The sequence below is a fragment of the Nematostella vectensis genome, chromosome 8, assembly GCF_932526225.1.
Source record: "Nematostella vectensis chromosome 8, jaNemVect1.1, whole genome shotgun sequence".
In the NCBI taxonomy this organism is placed as follows: domain Eukaryota; kingdom Metazoa; phylum Cnidaria; class Anthozoa; order Actiniaria; family Edwardsiidae; genus Nematostella; species Nematostella vectensis.
The window spans coordinates 2,449,004-2,471,421 of NC_064041.1; the positions used below are offsets into that span (position 1 = coordinate 2,449,004).

General features: G+C 39.7%; 3 protein-coding genes across 6 annotated transcripts in view; 1 reads left to right on the forward strand and 2 right to left on the reverse strand.

Annotated features, from left to right (window-relative positions):
• Window positions 1-22,418, forward strand: part of LOC5504223 (anaphase-promoting complex subunit 2) — a 59,365-nt gene that overhangs the window by 21,319 nt on the left and 15,628 nt on the right. For all 4 annotated transcript variants that reach the window (XM_032372499.2, XM_048731240.1, XM_001625106.3 and 1 more), the window contains 4 exons: window positions 1,962-2,031; window positions 13,188-13,290; window positions 13,849-13,888; window positions 14,490-14,595. In XM_032372499.2, the coding sequence (XP_032228390.1) occupies window positions 1,962-2,031; window positions 13,188-13,290; window positions 13,849-13,888; window positions 14,490-14,595 (319 nt within the window). The remainder of the gene's footprint in view (window positions 1-1,961; window positions 2,032-13,187; window positions 13,291-13,848; window positions 13,889-14,489; window positions 14,596-22,418) is intronic.
• LOC116611884 lies at window positions 1,232-10,594 on the reverse strand. The gene is made up of 7 exons (XM_032372501.1): window positions 10,508-10,594; window positions 10,407-10,434; window positions 9,473-9,677; window positions 7,850-8,156; window positions 7,227-7,371; window positions 2,846-3,166; window positions 1,232-2,762 (listed from the first exon to the last, which is right to left on the reverse strand). Exons 1-7 carry the CDS (start codon window positions 10,553-10,555, stop codon window positions 2,485-2,487), a joined length of 1,332 nt encoding a protein of 443 aa, XP_032228392.1. The 5' UTR covers window positions 10,556-10,594; the 3' UTR covers window positions 1,232-2,484.
• On the reverse strand, window positions 15,179-20,790 carry LOC116611883 (E3 ubiquitin-protein ligase TRIM71). The gene is made up of 4 exons (XM_032372500.2): window positions 18,833-20,790; window positions 17,877-18,151; window positions 17,530-17,680; window positions 15,179-17,000 (listed from the first exon to the last, which is right to left on the reverse strand). The coding sequence occupies exons 1-4, from the start codon at window positions 20,171-20,173 to the stop codon at window positions 16,581-16,583; spliced, it is 2,187 nt and encodes a 728-aa protein (XP_032228391.2). The 5' UTR covers window positions 20,174-20,790; the 3' UTR covers window positions 15,179-16,580.

Here is a 22,418-nt window from a genome sequence, read left to right on the forward strand (position 1 = left end):
TTGCCCAGCTTTTGCCCAAAACAAGCAATACATAATGCAGTACTACCTGAAGCTAATAGAAGCAACACCTCCATGGTACTCTGCTATAGCGCCGAAACCCGTTTACGAAACCCAGGATGCCAAAGCAATTTGAGACATTCCAGTGTTTACAGAACACCCCAATGTACGACGGAACAGGATTGACGCTAGCCTGCTTGCAGACGGTACTCAGTGTTATCATCGCGGAAAGCCCGCTCCGTTTGGTGATCGGTCGCCATCTTGTATTTTAACCGCGTGGCTCCTGGGGGCGAGCGCAAAAACGGACGCAGGGCTAGATTGACGCACGCATTACAGACCACAAGCGAAACGAAGCCCTAGCGGTGGAGATAATGTACCCTTGGATGGAGAACACAACGAAGAAAGATAAGTAAAAACGATTAAGTATGGCCCGCTGAGATTGGAACTGAAGAATACCCCGGCCACAACATCAAGCAACAAAACATCGTGATAGAACCCCTGGGAGGTTGGTCCCAAGAAGTAAACACCTCGAGATATTCGGTGCGCGGATGCAAAAGCAGTTATCTCCAACTCGTAAAATATAGCAAGGACGCTGAAAGTGCTAAGGGAACTAAGGGAAAGGTCATTATTTATCGGGGGGGGGGGGGGGGGGGGCTGCTAAGTAGAATTTTATCTGGTTCAAAAATTTCGCCCCCCCCCCCCCCAGTCTAACGCACAAAAAAGGGGACCCTCCCCCAAAAGGCAACCAAAAAAGAAAAAAAATGGGTGTCGTGCTGTACAAACAAAGAAAGGGGATTGGGCACAAAAATATATGCTTTATATTTTGTTTACCAAATATGGCCTGAATGACGTCATTTCAAATTCAAATTTTGGGCAGCTGGGAGACAGACACCGCCTCCCTCCCCCTTCACGCCAAATAATTGTGGGTGAGGGGGGAGGGACTGACTTAGACATGCCCATAAAATGCAAAATGCACCACCAAGCCAGGAGTGTAAATAATATTGTATAGGGGGGGGGGTCTGGGGGCATGCTACCCATAAAAATTTTGACATTTTCGAATATATGAATAGCTAATTTTTGTCAAAACCTAAATGGAAAATAGCTTCATTAGCTCCTTCCCTACTGAAATCTTATTTAGATATCTTTTCATACCACCAACCCGAAAAGTTAGTCGGGGAGGGTGACTTTGACATCAGTTGAAATTCGTAAACAACAACAACAACAACAATGATAATAATGTACAAAAGGGAAAGCGCGAACTTTAACTAACTAATTAATAAGATAAAATTAATTATTAACATGTGGCCAGCGAGTCTAGATACAGGAGTAGCCCGGATCATAAAACAAGTTTAGATGTTCAAAATACAAGTCATAATAATTCGAAAATTTCAAGGCTACAAACTTATACGAACTTATTGGCAAAAGAGAATTTACATATATAATTCCAAAGTTGTACGATTCTGTTTAAAGGTAGTGGTTCTGCCGCTTGCCGGTTTAGTGAGCTTGGGAGTAAACCACATTGCATTTGCTTGTTTCTTCTATAAGTTTATTGTAAGGGCAGCTGCTACCTCTTTGTTGGCTCGACATTTTTGTTCAAAATGGAAGAATGTCGATCAACCAATTTCCTTGTTTTTATTATTATTTTTTTAAATACAACCGACTATTGGCAAGAAATTAACCAAGATTTAAGTCTGTTACCTAACGATACTTACGATATTGTTTGAAATATTTGATGTTTTAATTAGCCGATTGAAGTAGATGCTCCGTGTGAATATTTTGCAGGGCCGGTTCCTAGAAAGTAAGTCAACGCTTAACCAGAGATCAATACCCTTTTTATCCAGTCAAATGTCAAGATAGCCGTATTAATACCTAGGCTTGCGCTAACCTGCTTTCTAGGAACCGGCCCCGGGCGTTCAAAATGGCGGCATGGCTGGCCTTGTTTAAAGTCTAACATGTATTTACAGAACCCGTGAAGACACAGTACGGTGCATCGTATCCAGCTTAACTGACGAGAATACTACAGAACTTGCCGAGGTAGGAAAACATCTCCGTAAACTTTCAATGAGACATCCTCGAGTTGACATTTTGACCATACGCGTACTATGACGCGGTCAGTATTAATATTCGACGGATAGAAACTCAAATAAAAAGTCCTCTTATAAAGCGCGCTCCTGTCCCAGGCGTTTTAATCGGGTTCCCTGTGGATGATGAAAGTTGCGACGTCACAGGAAATTGTGCTCCGTGGGTGAGCACGTCCCAGCCTCTACGCTGCCACACGGTTTATCTCCGGTTGATCGTTCCATGTATAGTAAAGAACTATATATAACAATAATAAACTGTGATGGCTGATAAGAACTGTATAACGGTAATATACTGTGATGGCTGGTGTTATTGACCATGGCCAGTCATACCGGTAATTGACTGTGATGACTGGTAGTATTCCCATGTGTAATTGATCGCTGTCCAGTGTTCGCCTGTAGTTAAGAACTAAATGACAAAAATTGCTTGTGATGGCTGGTAGTATTCCCATGTCTGATTGATTGCCAGGTGTCTGTCAAATTCTGTGGCCGTAGCGTTGTTCAGTTGGCACATGCCGTTTTCTCGCGCGCTGTAGTTGACCGACTTGCATCTTTTGTCATCTACCAGACAATAGTCGATGCACTCATGAGGGGAGGGAACTTCAGTTTCAGTGTGGTACACATGATCGGTGAGACAATGACCAGGTATTTGCTCGAAGAGTGTGTCTGGTGCAACGATGTCGGAATCTGAACAAAGAAAGAATGAGACCTATGAATCCGAAAGTCTTTCATTCCCAGTAAAATAACTTTTTCAGGAGAAAAGCTTTTACCTGTTGCGAGGCATATTTTGAGGTTTGCATCTCGAGCTGGAAGACCTTTGAACTTGTAGACGTAAAATCCATAGCACTGTCGTATCTCTACTTTCGCCTTCTGCTCACAGCCACTCGCCCCACGAAGGCACAGCTCATGTTCAACTGATTCTAGAGCTCTTGCAGGGTGAGAACCCCTGATCCAAACATGGCAATCTGAAGTTGCTGGGCAAGTAGTCTTTATTTTCTTTGCCTTTTTACCATTGAATTTGTACCAGGTGTGGCTCTTAGCCTCGGTGAAATTCTTCAATATTTTATAACTAGAGCACATCTTGAGTAATTCTAAAAAAAATAAAATGTCACACGAACCATAGTTAGTACTACTATTACTGCTACTTACTATACACACACTCACAATAAATATGTCAATACAGATCAAAACTTGCACCTAACTATAGTATAGTAAATAATTAATATGCTTCTGAAAGAAAAAAAGAAAAAAAGACTACAACACTAAAACATAACATAACTGATACTACACTGTTAGTTTCAGAGAGTAGTTTTAACTCCAAAAAGGGAGTAAAACCCGAGGTACAAAATGACTCCCTTTTTGGAGTAATTTTTTACTCCCTTTTTTCTACTCTCTCAAGGGAGTAGATTTTACCCCTGTAGGGGAGTAACTAAAGGGAGTGATTTACTAGGTTGCTTGCTATTACTCCATTAAAGGAGTACAATTTACCCTCAAAATGGAGTTATTTTTTACTCCTTTTTTCCTACTCTCTCAGGGGAGTAAATTTTACCCACTTTAGGGGGTAGCTAAGTGGAGTAATTTACTAGGTTGCTTATTGTTACTCCATTAAAAGAGTACAATTCACCCTCAAAATGGGAGTCAATTTTTACTCCCTATTTTATTTCCCCCTACTAATTGGGTAACTAAAGGGATGATTTCAACCCCCTCCCCCCTGTTTTTACAAAATGGCCGTTTAAACTCCACATACTTCAGGGGTTAATACTGAAGAAATTAGAGTAATTTAGAAACACCAAGGAAAAGACGTTATTATGAATTTGACAAATCATTTAATTAAACAATTCAGTTTAAAAAATAACAAAAATATAAGTTGAAAAAATGTTTGAAAAATAATAGTCATTTGACATAAGGTATCCAGGACAAAATTACTAACAAGTGTTCCAACATAACAAAGCTGAAACAAACATACACAATATTATTTTTCTATAACAACTTTAACAGCTTTTGAACATTACCCTTTTTGGCGTCATTACGGTTTTCCAAAAGAACTGCCTCCTCCTCCATCTTTGTATATTCAGAAAAGAAGCTAGAAGCCTAATGCCTCTATATGCACCATTTAAATTTGAACCTGGTAGGCTAGCTTGAAAAGATAACTAGGTTCTTCATGCAGGGTTTACTGTGATCAGAATATACGGACAAAAACCAACTACAGTAACAAAAGATATTCAAAATAAATATCTGGACAAATTTTAGGTGCAAGACTGATTACTAGGTTTTTACTAAGCTAAGTTATTCAAATTTTGTGCTTCAAGTAACAGTTTATAAAGCATAGGCGCTTTAGATGTAAGTACAGTGATTAGTGAATAACTTAAGTTTACGAAGTTTTTATTCGTTTCTTGCGATTTACGCATTGATACATTCCTTATACCTCCAACTTCTTTCTTTTCTGGCTTTGCAACTCGAGCACATTTTACTATCTCTATCATAATGTCCTGCGAAGATAATAAGAGAAACACATAAGAAGGTAGTATTGCTTTGGAAGATAACAAAGAATCACAAAACATATCAGTCTAGTTCGAGAAATCCGCTCACGAACGATGATTTGATGCTGAAGTTGGTCGCAAAAATCACATTTACTATTGAACCTATCACATTATAAAGCCCATTACACACTAACCTTTTACTTCAATCCATTTTCTGCCATCAAATCCTTAAAAAATGTGAATTACGCGTAGAAAAGACGGGAATAAACGGCTATCCGTTTGGAGGCTGTGATAATGGCTATCGTTCGACCGTGTTATGATTTTGCGCCTTGGGCCCAAGCCCCTCTCGGCCACTAAAGCAAAGGACGCCCGGTACATTTTGCTTTTACGGGCCCTAGTGAGCCGCCTTCTATCTGCAAAGCGGGACTTCTTTTTTTTATAATCTCAAGTAGCATTTCTATTAGAAACAATATATATGATTTTATAATGTTCAAATCGGATCTAAGAATTTTATACAATTATCACCCTACCTATCTTTCTTTTCAATTCAGTACTAATTATTCTGAGCGAATTCTGAAAGTACACCACATAAAACTCATGTTCGAGTCCAATGCCTGTCTTTGATTACATTTCCTATTGTTGTAGTATAGCTGACAATATATGCAAGTACGGTGAGGCCTGTTATTGTATTGAAAATGTTCTTTTAGGATTTCCTAAGAATTTCCTAAGAGTTCCTAAATTGTAGAATGCTTCAAATCTTCTTCCTAAGATTTTCTTATCCAAATTATTCCGATTTTCTGGTCTACTGCTTATACTAGGAAATCCTAGGAATTTTTAGGAAGTTTAATCATATTTTGTTGTTTTGATCGAACTTAGGAAATCTTAGGAAACTCCTAGGCACAGGGTAGAGTTTTTTTGTCTCAACAATAAATAAGATAAATTATTATTTTTATCTGTTGTCTTATATAATAAAGACTATCGTTTTCCTTCTTAAATCCAGCTAATTCAGAGTAAAAAAACAACTCGCTTTATTTTATATATTTGGTGCGGTTTGTTACTGCTCTTAAAAGATACAGCTGGAGTAAAAACTACTCTTTCAACACGAGATGGCTGGAGTAGTTTTTACTCTTCAAAACCTACCCCCTCAAAGGAGTACTTTTTTACTCCATTTCTTGACCATCTGGAGTAAAAATAACTCTTTTCACTTCAGATAGTTGGAGTAGCTTTTACTCTGCTAAAATTACCCCCCAGAAAAGAGTACTTTTTACTCCATTATTTGACCAACAAGAGTGAAAATCACTCTTTTTCTAAGAAACATTCGATACTAATTTTCAGCAGAGTAAAACTTACTCCGTTAAGGGAGTAAACAAAAAATACTCCTCGGTGGAGTAGTTTTTACTCCAATAAAGGAGTTCAAATTACTCCTTTAAAAGTACTCCATCGCAAAGAGTAGTTTTTACTCTCTGAGTGGAGTAAAAATAACTCCCTGAAACTAACAGTGTACCTAGTTTAATGCAAGACACATTCATTTTCACTAAAGATGGATCATTGAACAACCTTTAGCCAGTAATGCAGGTGACCTCGCCAAGTTTTCAACCACCTCAATCATCCCATTACCGCAGGGATGCATGTGAAAACAACTACCCGGGGACGCGAAAGCCATGAATTTGATCAGTTGTAAAGAAAATACGATTAAGCTGTTAGTTGTTGATCACGGATCGTCTGATTGATGAAACAGGTTTAATTGTGCAATTGTGCACGGTATTTTCCGAGATTGCTGGTCTCTATTCGAACTTGTTAAAAAAGAACGGCGCGTGTTATGGCGCCGAAAGAAAATACGATTAAGCTGTTAGTTGTTCATCACAGATCTTCTGATTGATGAAACAGGTTTAATTGTGTAATCGTGCACGGTATTTTCCGAGATTGCTATATGAACATGTGTAAAACGAACGGCGCGTGTTATGGCGCGAGTAAAAATAAAACCGCATGTATTTGTGTGTAGGGGGGGGGGGGGGGGGGGGAGAGTAGGGACTCACGGACTCCAGAAATCTCCAGAATCTGATCGTGAGACTTTTACCAAACCAAGTTGGCTTTGTTATTTGATGTTCGTTAAGTGTTACGACGCGTGGGGTCCGTCTGCTTTTCTGATTAACAGGGAGCGCTCTGATTGGTCTAATTTAAATTTAATTATAATGAGACCAATCAGAGAGCAATTTGCTGCACTTTTTAGAAATAGCGCTTAAAAAGCGGTTGCCCAAGGATGCCTTTTCCTCCTCATTTTTTCTCGCGCCCTTCCTGTGTCCCCGATCTCCGCGACGCCCTGGGTCTCCGAGGATGACCAATGACAGCAACCTCCCTACCAATAAGTAACAGGTAATAACTGGGCAAATACCACGACAGAAAGAAAAATCGAAGCATTTTTTAATGGTATACCTCATTAAGATTTAAATGCTAAATTATTCCTTATTGTACTGGCATTCATCTCTACTTGTCATTTCTGTTAGTAATGTGCATGTTAACGGTTTACTGCTCTGCTCTTAATTGTTGTAAAGCATTGTAACAAGAACCTTGAAAAAAAACCCGCCTCTTAAATACAAAAATAATAAATAAACAACCAAATAATCATAACAACAAAGCCTTTTTTTTTGCAAGTTACTATCGTAAATATTACCTTTCCGGGTGCACATATCTCTAGCTGTCTTTACTTCGACTTGGGTGAGAGCTGTATCATACAACTGGAAGCAATGCATACGGCCTTTCCACATGAATTCGCTGGTTGAAGTTAAGCGAATACCGTAACTTTTTCCAAAGCGAATCTGTAAATTATTAACGTTACACTTATGTTATTTAGGAGCATTTACAAATTTACTAGTAAATAACGGAAGCTATCAATTAAGGAGGTGATGTCATGAGTTTTTCGTGTGCCACGGTTTACTCAACAATACACCATTAGAGGAGATGGAAGCTGTCAATTAAAGGGTCTATGCTATTAGTTTCCTGTAGGTCACATATTGCGGGTTACGGCACATGGATTTTCTAGTGCAACTGACTCAGCCTTGATTGAAATAGGTGTATATAAGAAAGCATAGCAAAGGGCTCTCTTAAACTAATTATAGTTTTTGTGTTTTCGCTTTGTAATGCGAGCTCTCTTTGTCTGTACTAACGATATCAAGCAGTGACTCTAAACACGCGATGTGCAGGCCAACTAGGTATGTCGTAACCTGTAGCGCAGATAAAGCGATCTTGAATCACAAAGCGGAAATCTATCACAAGTTTTTTTTTATGGCCCTTCACCTCATAGTTGGTAGCAATTTCATGAGTGCCGATATTCCTCTCTGCAACCATAGTGCCATTTACGTAGAGCCTTTGCAGGCCAGTGGAGTAGTCATAAGTGAACCCCACATGGTGCCAGGTATTGGTAGTGAGGTTGCTGTATGTAGATGCACCATATTTTGTACCCGTGCCACGCTCTGGTATTTGGAGGTACAGCTCCGTAGAAGTTCTAAACCAGAAGTTTACCCCTTTCAAGCTATATTTGTCATACAGCAAGATTGGGCCTGAAGTCTCCTGCCGTACCCAAAGAAGTGCTGTGATGGAATACCTGCGTTGAGAAAAGTGTTGTGATGGAATACCAGTGTTAAGAGAGGACATGTGACGGGATACCTGTGTTGAGGAAAGTGCTGTGATGGAATACCTGTATTGAGAAAAGTGCTGTGATGGAAAACCTGTGTTGAGAGGGGACATGTGATGGAATACCTGTGTTGAGAAAAGTGCTGTGATGGAATACCTGTGTTGAGAGAAATACTGTAATGGAATACCTGTGTCGAGAAAACTTCAGTTAGCTTAGGTGCTGACCGCAAAAACCTTCTGTCTGTACGGTCTACGAAAAAGCGGATGATTGCTGGTTCACGGCACCAGCGAACTAGTGAAGATATATGTTATGCATTGCTATTGGCTCTCGAAATTTCCTCTCAGGCATTGGCTGATTGGCCGACAGGCACTCGTTCTAGTCTCTGTCGTCTAAAACGGCGACATTTTGTTTTTAGTGATCAAAATATATCCAAAATGTCCGTGTTTTGCTAAGATCTCTGTATAAAAGTATGTTAAAAGTAGTGTTATCTTGAAAAGTTGTACCCAGAGTAGGAGCAGAGTGAGAGGGATATTGTCTACAAGGGGAAAGATCGTCGTTGGGGGTGCGACTGGAATCAGAACAAGCAAAAGGCCGCTGATGCGCAGACGGAATAATGTGAGGATTATTTCCGGATGCATCGCAGCCTACACTTTAGGCTAAGGGATAAAAAGACTCAAGACTCAGGTAGCCATGGCCTCAAATCACAACGTGCACTCCTCCATGCGAAGCATTCTGGGATATCCACGGAACGACAAATCGCTCTCTTCTAACACAATTAAACCATTATTTTATCAATTCCATGACAAACAGACACAGAATAGCACTTTTCTTACCCAGGCAAATCCAAACAAGTAAAAAAAAAACAAAACCCATGAATAGACCATTGATTGGAAACATCCGTAAAAACATCAATAAGTTATGTCCCAATAGACTTAAAGATGCCCTTGGGCACCCTCCCAAATGCAAATAGCTGTATATTTTTATGAAAGATCAGACTTGAGATCCCATAGCACTGTTTGAAGGTTTGGATACCACTGACCGGGTACAGGTTGTACAACTATTTCACCCTTACCGGCTGTAAAAATAGGGTTCGAGGGCTCGGTCTGTTCGCCTCGCCTTTACGATATCCCTATTCATCACACCTAACTTCACCTCATCACACCTCCCCCTACCAGACCCATCAGCTTACCATTTTCATATTAACTTGGCCTTATATTAATCCTTCTCACCTACGCCTCACTTCACCTTTCTCTCATATTTCTTCACTTCCTTTCCCCCTTACATACCTTGTGTCTGCATGATAACTTTTAGGAATGTCTGCCCAGGAATGTTCATGTCCTATAAACTGAAAGGCTCCATCTTGATTACCCCAGGGCCCCTCCGCCATTCTAATGTTTCGCCCCAAGTTGACCTGTGGAAGGCCATTTCCGCTCATGTCCTCGTACCCGTAAGGCAGGGTAAAGTTGTACAAGGCAATAGGCTTCGGCATTGCTTCAAGACAAGAGTGTACAATATTGGCATTAGCAGCAGTAGCACAGGAATGGGAGGTTTTCGGTTGAAGGCGGGTAGTCGTACCAAAGCACCTGGGGTGGGTGGGTGGTGGGGGGGGGGGGGGGGTGGGGGGGTGGGTGTTATGTGGATAGATAATCTGGAAGGGAGGAAAATGTTGAACATAAATGATGGCGTGGAATGGCAACCCCAGGTGCTTTGGTACGAATACCCGCCTTCAACCGAAAACTTAGCAGCAGTAGCAAGTATTAGTAGGTTTTGTTTGACCAAGTTTGCTCTAAGCTGCACAGGAATGGGAGGCACCGAGAAGGAGGGGGAGGATTAAGCGTAATTATCTAACCTCGTCTAAAAAAGTAAAATAAATAACACGTGACAATATTGGTGTCACAGACGTGACATCTTTTAATAATTGTTGTACTCTTTCGCATCTAATATAGTTTCCAGGCTAAAAGGTTATCTCTCAAACAAAAGCGAATACAAACATTTCACAAATCAAACGTATCATTTTCATGTATTACGTACTCGTATCAAGGACCTTGTCTTTCCATTTCAACAAAAATAACCAAATTTATATATTTGGGCACCATACTACGTTTGGCTATTTTGTGCTACTTTCTGTATAATTTTTGCTGCAGATTTTAGTTTTTTTTAGATTGTTTATTTTCACCGAAGCGCAAACATTTTGACTTTCACAGAACTTGTTATTCTCACCTTTTCCATAAGCGCCTTGAAAGTTTATCTGAAGCAGAAGACAAAAAAACAACGGTTAGAACGAGAGATAATGAAACATTTTACCAATTTAATGTTATTACCTCGAGGTAAAAAAGAAGTAACCATGAAATTGATCCGCATCCGTGCATATCGTTGTTTGTAAAACTCCTTAAATCATCCCTCACTACAACAACAATCTTTGAGCGAAGATTGGTTGATGACAGCTGAAAACCCTCATAAAATATTCATGCCTTTCGTTAGAGTTGAAATTCAATTATTTTGGGAAGTTGGCGAAAATTATTTAAAGTTGTTATAGTTTCATCAAAGTTTTAGTGAAAGTCCAAAAATTGCGACTTTTAAAGAAGCTTTTTCACGCGCAACTTGGTCTGAAAATTGTGACGGATGCATCGCATTACTTGCGATCGCTATAGATACATTTCCATGCGAAATACCCTCACCTGCATCTCTTAAAGCTTTCTTATATTTAATATTGTAGTGAAGATGTACCATCTACATCCCTTTTCGTTACGTTGAAGTCATTTGTTTGCTGGTCGTTAAATTTAGAGTCGCCCTACTGTCAGATTAAGCCCCCATTTATCCAAAAAATTGACCAGTTCAACTCCTCGTAATATGCCCGAATATTTTAAGTGCAGCTAAAGAAATAAAAGCAATACCCTCAAAAACGTTTTATCCATCATCTTTGTGAGTTGAATCGCTCTTAAAAATAATTTCCTGGTCAATTTCTGATGTTCTTCTAGTCTGTTTTAATATTATGAGAGAAAGAATAGATTAGAATAAAATTGAAAAAAATTCTCAAAGTTTGTCCACAAGCAATATTACAAGCGTTTTGAAAGCAGCCCTTTCTTTTCAGGTGTTGACCATATTAAACGATCCCTACGCGTAGTTAGATCAACGAGTGTTGCCATCAGACTTAAAGCCGCATTGTCACCAGTTAACTTCCGGAGGTCCGACGGAAACCTCAACCGTTTAAAGACAAAAGAATCTATTAGAATCCGAGATATTTAACAGGCCATCCGCTCTAAGTTATCAATCACATCCTCAAAGAAACTTCCAATAGACACATTGCTTTCAATATTTTGAAATATTTTTCGCGTTTTCTGTTTAAAATCATCGGATATTGTTACGTAATCGACCGGAAGTAAACTGGTGACAATGCGGCTTTAAAATTGGCTTCAAAATCTCTAATCGAGTTGTTTTAAAATTCCTAGTTTGCTTATGAAGTACTTGGATATTTTGTTTAAATCATAATTTCTCTTTTGTGTGTTTTGTTCTTTGCCGCTAAAACTTTTTTTACGAGGGAAAACTGTACAAAGTCGGTTCTTGACTCTATTATACGATAATTGTAAAAAAGGTTTTGCCTTTTTTTTAACTTTTTATAGGGGAAGAACGCATTGATAAACTATTCGTTGTGAAAAAAGAATGAAAAAGAAGGAGAAAGAAAATGTTTGTATCAAGGAATTTATATTTCGCGCGCTAACCTATTAGCCATCGAGGCGCAGGGGAATTTTGAAGGAAAAATGAAAAGTATTTTATAAAGAATCCAATCATGATTGCGCCTCAAAACTAGTGTTAAAAATAATAAATTGAAGAATTTTTTTGTAAACTCACTTCAAAAAATGATGGGGGTGTCGAAATTTTATAAAAAATTTACACATCGACGTCTATGCCATAATATTTTACGGAAACGTATCAATAAAAAAAAGATTTAGATTATTCTAATGACAATGATATGGATGACAATAAGATGGCCCTAAAATATTACAAAATGCCTCTATTGAGGATCACTGAAGCAACGAGAACGCAGATTTAGGATCACTGAAGCAACGAGAACGCAGATTTTGAAGAAATTGCGTGTATCATTTCCTGCCCTATTTATCTTATTGGTGAATTTCTGTGGTGAACCAATCAGAAGAAGGCAAGAACAATAGCTGTTAGTTGTCTTATATTTACAAGATTCCAACATAAAATTCACCTGAAAGCTGTATCACACATAATAATAAACCCTATAACGAAAATCTTCAAAAATATCATAATATAAATCTTCTTTTTTCCTCCTTTTTATTCCATATATCAACAATTCTTTACATTTTATACAAGACACCATTTACGCTATTAAACTAGCCCATGTAAACAAAGTACTACAATGACATAATTTGACGACAAGATTTTGAAGAAGGCTGCCCGCTTTTGATAATAATAAACTTTCTTTTTCCTTATTTTTTGCTATTTTTCTTTCGATATTTTCATATCTGCCAAAAATGCTTTCAATGTGCAATGTTTGAATTATCCCGTTTTCTCTAATTTTGTACAGTAGAAATTTGTAAACTACTAAAACAAAATTGATTGTTGCTGTCTTGAGTTTTTTTCTGATTGCGGCATTACTATTCCAACCTTGTTCAACCAAATTTTTATCTCGGGATAAATTTTTTTGATTCAAAGCAGCGATGACTCATGTTGTGTATATGTGTATAATTGTATCTTTGCCAATCAAATTTCAAAAAATTAAAAAAGGCATATTTGGACCTCAGCATTACTTTTTGTGAAATACTTATGATATATGTCATTGGAAAGCTTAATGTGGAGTCACATTATCCTATTAGCTAATTTCGCTGTATTGGTTTATTCGGAGGTGGGTTTTATTTGTGCGTTATTCTAAGCCATTCTCTCAAAACGAAAATGTGCCCATATCCTCTGAGCTTTCGCGGCTTTCTATTAGATCTATACAAAAGAATGAGTCAACTTATCAACATTGCCTTTCAGGAATTAATGCACGGGGAGCCACACCCCATCGATGGTACTGGGACGAGTGACAGTGAGGATGATGAGGAGGACTGGGTTCCAGACCCTGTCGACGCCCCACCAGGTAAGCACGTAGTTTAATGCCACTGAATTTATTCCCAATGACAATGGACGACTTGAACTAAGAAACAACTTGATTTTTGGCAAAGTAAAGCCAAATTACAAGACAGAAATAGCTCCGTGCAAATACAATCTTTCACAGAAATAAGCCTTTTCTGACAAAGAAACTTTCTGGCTTGTTTGTTAGCGGTGAATAAGTAGCCTGCGAAGCAAGCGTTTCTGTGGAGTTTTAGTAGAAAAAGACCAAAGACCGAGAGTTTTGGCGGCGGAAAATGGGTCGAGCCCAAAGTGAAAGAGAGGCTCCCCCCAATTTTCGCGCCGCCAAAAAATAAAAAATCTCGATCGTCGGTCTTTCTTCGCTGAAGCTCCACCTAAACGCTTGCTTCGCAGGCCATTGAATAAGTTCTTTTTTAATGTGTGTCCAGCCAGCTCAGCTCCCCCTAAACGCATGCTTCGAAAGCCAGTGAATAAGTTTTTTTTGTTCTGTGCCCAGCTCGCTAAGCTCCATCTAAACGCTTGCTTCGCAGGCCAGTGAATAAGTTCTTTTTTGTTGTGTGTCCAGCTCGCTCATCACGCAGTGGCAAGGCCCCAGATATTATCAGGTATGGCTTGTTTTCAGTGGCAGGGCCCCAGATATTATCAGTTATGGCGTGTTTTCAGTGGCAAGGGCCCCAGATATTATCAGTTATGGCGTGTTTTTAGTGGCAGGGCCCCTGATGTTACCAGGTATGGGATGTTTTCAGTGGCAGGGCCCCAGATATTACCAGGTACGGCGTGTTTACAGTGGTGGGACCCCTGATGTTATCAGGTACGGCGTGTTTTTAGGGGCAAGGGTTTCACCCATAGTCTTATATCGTTTCCGTACCCTTCAGTGTATGCCCGTCACGCTACCACAAGAACGTGACGGAACAAAACCTTCTAAACTCTCGCAACCCTGTGAGAGCTTGGACTCGAGACGACTTTTAATCTCCATTTCGACATCCACATCTCCATCCCACTTTAAAAAAGACAATTTTTTTTATTTCTGCCCCTGGTATCTCTTTCTCACTCCTATTTACATGTAACTTGTAAAAGCCGGGCCCTATTCAAGCCAGCGGGGCAACTCTGTTGAAATATTGTGAATAGATCCATTAATAACCTTTTGTGCGGCGAATATTGTGAATATAAATTCATCAATAACCCTTTGTACGGTGTATATTGCAGTATGCTGGTGAATATCTACGGCAGTAAGGACCTGTTTGTCTCTGAGTACCGCACTCTTCTTGCGGACAGAATACTTTCCACCTTCAATTACGACACCGATCGAGAGGTAATAATTACGATTCTATTACAATGGAGCTTTACGTTTCACGGACTCACGAAAAATGTGTTCGTTTTACCGAGGATTTAACCATAAAATTTGATTGAATAATTCAATTCGTTCTATATAGGGTGTCCGCTATAAAGAGGTTCCGCTGTATTTTCATCATGCAGATGCAGGGGTGAGGGAGGATCGAAACCCCTGGTGGTGGTCTTTAAAGGCGTCTTTACGTCATTACGTAAACGTTTTTGGGTTGCAAAGCCCCGTCGTCAGATGACGCATTAAGCTAAAGAGCCCTTGTCAGCCACGCCTTTGTTTGTTTGGAAAAGTAACATAAATATATGACATCTGATCCCAACCGTCTAAAAAACAAACTTTTAATTTCATTTACGACGTTATGTAAGTTGGATATCATCATATCATGCCTCTCGTACTTGGTATTTCTCTTAGATGACAAAGGTTTCCAAATAGCAGTAAAAAAAAAATAAACAAAAACGTGCCATAAGGGGCAACAAAGCGATCCATAATACGTCTGAACACAAAGCGATGAAGTAAGAATTGCTGGGTTGCGAGATGACAACACAATGTTGAATATGTTGGAATTCGTTTATTCCCCGAATCCTCCGTTTTACAAGAACGGATTGTTGGGTTGATCTGATTTGTTCGCTTTCGATTCAATTGACTACTTGTGTAATTTCCAATTGCCCTGATTCTCCCTAGCTAACATAAATTTATCGGCTTATATACTGGTTTTTTCAACTCACTTTTAAGTGGCTGCTGCGATAGCAGAAGGCACTAATATCATCGTGATTAGTGTAATATGGTGTAAGAAACGGAATGTTTAAATAGCTATTCAAAGCACGTCTTCTATTGGCTCTTTCCAGGCAATCACAACACAGCTTATATTAAATTTCTTTTGGCAAAATCTAACCAATAACAATACGGCTATCATTTCCCGATTATCGTCAACATGGCCGAATGCAGGTCTAAATACTGATCAAAGAACAAATTCTTGGAGTCGCACATGGTTCATGCTTCATCCCAACTTGTGCTCGTGAAGTTACACGGTATTTTTTAAGACCATTTCTTGTTATTTTTGCCAACTGTCAGGTACAGCATTCAAGCACTGTTTCCTTTGCTATTTCTTCATATTGTCTTTCGGGGCAAAAATTAATCACAACAAATATGCATAAACCCCTAATTTCTTATTGGTGCAAAGACATTCATTTGGGGACTTTTATTTTCTGCTTTGTGTGGATTATTCATTTATGTTTTGAAATATTGTTAAATTTATATGTTGAAAATAAAATGAGATCTGTTGAATTAATAAGTTATTGTCCTATTTTTAAATTGAAAATCTAATACATGACGAATGAATTACAGTAGCCACATACGAGCATGTGGCTATTGTAATGCGTGCCTATTTTTTTTATCTAATGTTCCGCATTTGATATAGGTGTACGCACCGCTTCCGTCACTTGCGTCTCTTCGTTATTATTTTTCTTATGGAAGAATCGCCAAGTCCTAGACTTTTTACATACGATTTTACCTATGCCTTCCTATCCCTCTCATGGCAAATTTACGAATAGTCTTGAAACGTAATTCCTTCTTGTAATTGCAAAAAATGCTACCTGCGTCATGTTACCTGTTTTCGCGAGACACCAGGAAACTCAATAAAGAATTGGATCCTTTTTGTGCCTTGCTCAACTAGACGTAATTCTCTCTACATGGCGTAAGGCTTATAGCATATTTCTGTTTGCTTGTGAACAAGGCTGTTCAACTCAAGGACGAGATGGATCGTTTTTGTACCTTGCTCTAACTGGTTCAGTTCCATTTTATTGGTGAAAGACTTGCAGCAACGTTCTGTGGCACAATGCCGTCCTTAACTCAGTAAAGGGTAGGATCCTTTTAAACTGGTTCAACCCCTTCTTCATGGTGCAGGATTGATGCAGCATTTAGTTTTGCTTGCGGCACGATATTGCGACTGGCACAACTCAATGAATATGCAGCATCCTTTTAGACTTATCATCCATCACAATTATTCGCCCATCAGTAAGCACAGCTAAGAAGATAGGTTGGCCAATATTCTCGGTGGTCTTACCCACGAACCGTCCATCCAGCGTGAACTTCTCGATCCGGTAGTTATTCATATCGCAGACAAGGATATTTCCATCATTATCCACCGCCAACCCCCAAGGGCACCAAAGATCCCCGTCTCCACTCCCCTGCTTGCCAATCACGCATCGCCTGGTAACCGCGCCCTCCTGCTTGTCAAACACATGTATGACGTCATTTCCGTAATCGGAGACGATAAAGGTGTCGCCGTGAGAGATGGCGCATACTGGATGGATGGTCTCCTCGAACTCATCCCCCAGGCCGAACTGGAACTGGTACGTGCCGTCCCCGGAGAACACCTGTACAAAAAACACAACAAGGTTAACCTGCCCTGTTCAGGGACTGCCAACTATTAACACTAAAGACTGCATTTAAAACCGGATGTATAGATTCTGGCACTGCCTTTTAGCAAAGCCAGCAAATATTGTTCTCGAGTCTTCATGCTTCCCGCGGGTCCTTTAAAAGGTACTAAAATGTCATAAATTTTGTTCACGTTTTTAAGGCCTTAAAAGGTCATAAATTTGGAGGAAAGTTTGATGATGGTCTTAAGAAGTCTTATTCTTTTCAAATCTCCGATAAACGTTTAGTGTTTCCAGCAATGATTATGCTAGGATGGATTTTTTTTGGTTTTTACTGACGAATGATGTATTTGTTCAAGTTTACACTGGTATCAACTTTTAAAATTCTAGGTCTTAAAAAGTCTTAAAAAGGTCTGACATTTGTTGTCTGTTCCGCTGAAGAAACCATGTTCTTGTTGCGTTAATATTTTGGTTATCAGGAAAAGATGATATTCTTATAAAGCCTTCATTATACTGTATGTTCACTCACTTGCACGCGGTTGTTCATGTAATCGGAGACCACTATGAGACCTTGCTCATCCACGTGGACCCCGTCAGGTGCGCTAAACTCGCCGTTTCCTTGACCTTTCTCGCCTATCGTCTTGAGGCACTTACCGCTTGTGCTTTCGAAGATGCTGATCCTACAAAAGATGTGATAACAGTAGGTAAATACCGCGGACCTTTTTTTTTTTTGGGGGGGGGGGGGTAGGGGTGATAACAGAAGATAGATTCTGTGGACCATTATCACAAAAGTCACAAATCACAAAGGTGTGGCTGTCAAGGGCTCTTGAAGACAAAGGTGTGGCTGTCAAGGGCTCTTAAAGCTTTTCACTATACCTATGGTTTGTCTCATCCGCCACTACCACATAGTCGTCATTAAGGAACGCCACGCCCGTAGGATTATTCAGCTGTTCGGATGGGCTCCCTTGTTTCCCGAAGGCCCTCAGGAATGTCCCGTCAATGGCGAATACGGCCGTGATATGGGAATCCCAGAAGGTCACTGCGATCATTGTGTTGCTCTTGTTGACGGCGATGCCCCAGGAGTTTCCAAGTGGTTCGGTCAGCCCTTGTAGCTCGTATTCGGCGATGATGCGCAGGTGCTGGGGCTTCACCTGGGTAAACCGAACATTGAGAACAGACATAAGTATTAGCGCTGTCGGTAGATGAGTTGATAACCTTGCTAAAGCCTTCGTTAATAGGTAAACCAGGCAATAAAAACAATATTGTAAACATACAATATGTTTTTTTCGTGCGAAGGGCCTAGCGCACGGGATTTCTAATCCTAGCACTTCTGGTCCTAACTAGAGCGACCAGCAATAAGTAATATACCTGACAGCAAAAAGTCACGAGAGAGTTGCTTTGCTGGCTGGCCTTATTAAAATGACCAAAAATCCTTGAGATAACATTGAAGATTAGTAGGTCTTTCTTATCTATACTCATATCACTAGAATGCCTCGAACTGATTTTTTCTGGGTATTCAGGTTTCTACTTTAGCGACTCTATTACCAATGAGTAAAAATATACGAGTCCTCAAGTCAAAAAAGTTTTCGTTTTGGACAATTAACTGACATCAATCGACTTTCAACTATAGATTCTAGGGCTTTAGTCTAATTTGCTAGCCCTTAACGACATTTAGTTTGCGTGTTACTCACGTGCTTGAGATTTTCTCTTCAAACGACTGCTCTCGACTTACCTCAAGTGGACTATTTCTCACATGCTCTCGGTTAATCGTCACCTCTGAGATTTAAGATTCTAGACTATTGACTTTAGATGATATTTGACTTTTGACTCACCTCCAATTCCAGTGGACTATTACTCACATGCTCTCCATTAATCGTCACCTCTGCAATGTACTTCTGTGGCACTTTAGGCGTGAATTCCACAGCGTACTTCTCGCCCTTTCTATCAGATACTAGCAGCAGCTTGACATCCTCTACAGGGCTAATCTTCACATCTACAACATCCTCAAACACGCTGGACAAGTCATTGACATGTTTACAGAACACGCTCAGATGAACCGGTGATAGCGCCTCGAGCGGCGGTTCCACGTGGATTATACTGTTGATAGGGTCGATCAGTGACCCCAGCCCTTGTTCCTTGAGTTTACGGCTCCCCTCGCTTTGCATGAACTTGATTCTGTGTGACATGTCGTCGAGGTCAGTTTGTAGAGCGATAAGCTCCTTATAACGCTCGTGAACGAACTCCATGGTGGAAAGCATAATTTGTGGAGAGCCAAACGCGGCCAGTTCGCTGATAAAATCCACGGCTTTTTCTGTCTGTAGTAACAGGTGCTCTTGTTGCGTCTTTTTTCTGATAACTTGGTCTACTTCATTATCTATCTCAGCCATAAGCTCGACCACATTTTCTGTAATGAATGAAATAAGGTTCTCTCCCGCTGTCGCTACCTTGCCTTTCGCCTCTTCGGCGTCTATCTTGACCTTAGAAATAATTTCCTCCAGTAGCTTATTTTTCTTCTTTTCCTCTTTTCTTTTGATCTTCAAGATATCTAGAGTGCCCTGGAGAATGTACTTGAGCGCTTCACCCTTAGAGTCAAGACCAGAGATTTCGTGAGCGGTATTTTGTTGCTCTGTTGTGATACAACACTGACAGACACTTCGTTTGCATGTTCCGCAGTAAAAACTTAACAACCCTTTACCGTGATTTGGCCGCTCGCAGAACGATTGTCTTTGAAGTATCCCATAGTAATCTCCTTCTTGGAAACCCGCAAAATGTACAGTTCTGTGCTCGTCATTGATTTTATTGTGAGCTTCCAAACAGTTCTCACAGAAATATCTTGAACAGTCAAAGCAGTGAGCGATGGCGATTAATCTATTTTTACACGCACACTTGATATCACATTCTTTGCCGCTCGTATTCGACTCCATAATCGAGAGAACTTCCAGAAATCGTGAATGCAAGATGCTATAGTTCGCCTCACCGTTCGCAGTCTCTGTTTTCTCGAGGCAGCAAGGGCATTTCAATATTTTACTTTTCTCTCCGGCTTCATTAGTCTCGGCTTGGAGGCATTTCTGGCAGTATACGTGAAAACACCTCAATATTTTTGGTTCTGTCAGGACTTCGCTGCACAGAGAACATTTGCATTTCTCTCGCAGGTACGGAAGCAGCGTCTCCATATCTGTATTTTGCCTATTCTAGAGCACACCTGTACTGTCCGAATTCATGTCAATATTCTTACATGCTGCTATCATTTCTTGACTTTAAATAAATGCCAATTTGATTGCTCGAATGAGCTATATTTTGTTTACAACATAGATTATAAAAGCAGTCAGTAAGCCAATGGTTTTGTTGACCTCACTGACCTTTCTATGGCGCTCGTCTTGAGAGTTCTGCGAGGTTTTCGTGTGGATTCAATGGTTTCATCGATCATTCCAAGTATTGATGGCTGTGATAATAATTGCACTCGTACTTCATGAGAAAAAATATCATGTTTTCAAGCTAGAACATCTGTGAAGCTCTCATCGGGAGCCGATTTTAAATTCCTTTTTTTTTAGTTGTCTGTAAAAAGGCAACCAGGTTGTGTATACTCATATACGCTCTTCCACTGAAGTATTTTGATAATCATTGTCTGTTCTCAAATGACCTATTTCAATTTGCATTAGAGAATACTTTGAGCTATAAGCCGATGAGCTTTTCCCCTATTATCCGTCTGCCACGCATTGGAGTTGATAATGTATACCTCAGAAAATGATTTTATTCAAATTACGCTTACCACAGCCAGACTACTTTTTTTGTGTCGTTTTTAATTCAAGTCTTCGTAGCATATATTACAATTGCTTTCCTCTTTGTATGAAAAAAAAAACATCGAATCGGAAAATTAAGCAATTGAGATGTTTTGAATATGAAAAGCTTCTTTGTGTGTGTGTGTTTTTTTGTAGAAAATTCGAGTATGTCATTCCTTGATTACGATAACTTCCTTGTACGATTAAGTGATCACGCTAGGAGACGGATCGCAATTTGATAACTAAAATAGTATTCTCCACAGACGAAAATTTTGAATTTCATTGTCTCCGTTCGGCAGCTCTGTTTCCTTCAAGGAAAAGGATGTAATATTTGTTTTGTTATGTCTTTGATTGGCTTTTAAGCGACAGCTAGTTGTTTCTATTGGTCGAAATCTAAAAGTGCATTTGGCTCATCTCCAAAACAACGTTGATGTACTTTTTGTCGCTTCTTTTTGCTAGGGGCAATATATCTGCACTGTCAAGTCGTTATCGAAGTTGATACTTTTTCTCCCTTTTTTTTTTTTTACAAATGAATTCGTATTTTAGCTCGCCTCGTGAGTGGTAGAATAACCATCTAAATAATCACCTTTCAAAAGATTTATTTCACTGATTTGAAAACTATTAACCCTGGGTACCAGGGCCTCCAGACTTATCTCGTCAAGTGACGCTCAGCCAAAATGCCGTGACGAGCATTGGCTTATCGTCATTGGACGAGAGAAGCCTGGATTCTCTAAGCTGTTTAGAAATGATTGCAAATTTAACTGTCGCGCCATTACCATTTGAGTGCACACAGCAAGACAATTGATTGGTCAAACGCCCTATTCCTGTGATCTGTTGTTGTTCCTGTTGTTTTGACCGACCGAGGCCCATTGCCCATTTACTTTCATTTAAAAATCATAAAGCCCGTTTATTTTCTCGGAATGACACCTATTTTCCTATCGGGAGTTGTATATCTTTTCCATTCTATCTCCATCTTGCCAACCTTCGGTTCACACACTACATTTCTCTCGGTGAATGCATCTTTGCATTTCCCAGGGTTATCATCTCAAGTTTAGCGCGTTTATCGGCGTCATTCACCGGAATGTATAGGATGAATTCCTAATCTCATTGATTGGTGTGCGCATTTGTGAATATGGAACTCGATTATTAAATAAATTCGACTTGTATCGTCCATTACCCTATAGCAGTATTTAATAGTGTATAATGGTTTTGCTTCTGAATTACATGTATTATGTGTATTTTTTTAGTATGCTGCGGCTTAAAAAATGCCGATCAGCTACTCCTTAGTTATTTTTATCATTGAAAATACAGCGGTTTATTCGCAAGAAAACTTCAAAATTACAATTTACGAATGAAGTCTGATATGCTATTGACGATATTTGATTGAAAATATCTTGATTACTTGCTTGAATAAGCCGATGGAAATGGATGCTTTATTGTGACTCGTCATTGAGCGGGAGCATAAAGTGGCGGCGTGATTGGCCTCCTTTAAGTCACGATTAACGAACATGGGATAGCTTGAAAGAAAACAAATCGGACTCTTTTTAGCGATCCCCCTTTTTTTTTTGGGGGGGGGGTGTTGGTTTCGCAGCAGATCAGAGCCTATTCGATGTCGTTGCTTTTTATAGTAACAGATATT

Bases quoted from the DNA above. Each gene is read 5' to 3' on its own strand.
- LOC116611884 (XM_032372501.1), bottom strand. From the start codon at position 10,555: ATGCACGGATGCGGATCAATTTCATGGTTACTTCTTTTTTACCTCGAG. The intron at 10,435-10,507 runs GTAATAACATTA...CTTCTGCTTCAG, and splicing joins TACTTCTTTTTTACCTCGAG to ATAAACTTTCAAGGCGCTTA. The intron at 8,157-9,472 runs GTATGTAAGGGG...TTCTCAACGCAG, and splicing joins AGTTATCATGCAGACACAAG to GTATTCCATCACAGCACTTC.
- LOC116611883 (XM_032372500.2), bottom strand. From the start codon at position 20,173: ATGGAGACGCTGCTTCCGTACCTGCGAGAGAAATGCAAATGTTCTCTG. The intron at 18,152-18,832 runs GTGAGTCAAAAG...CGGTTTACCCAG, and splicing joins ATAGTCCACTGGAATTGGAG to GTGAAGCCCCAGCACCTGCG. The intron at 17,681-17,876 runs GTATAGTGAAAA...CATCTTTTGTAG, and splicing joins GCGGATGAGACAAACCATAG to GATCAGCATCTTCGAAAGCA.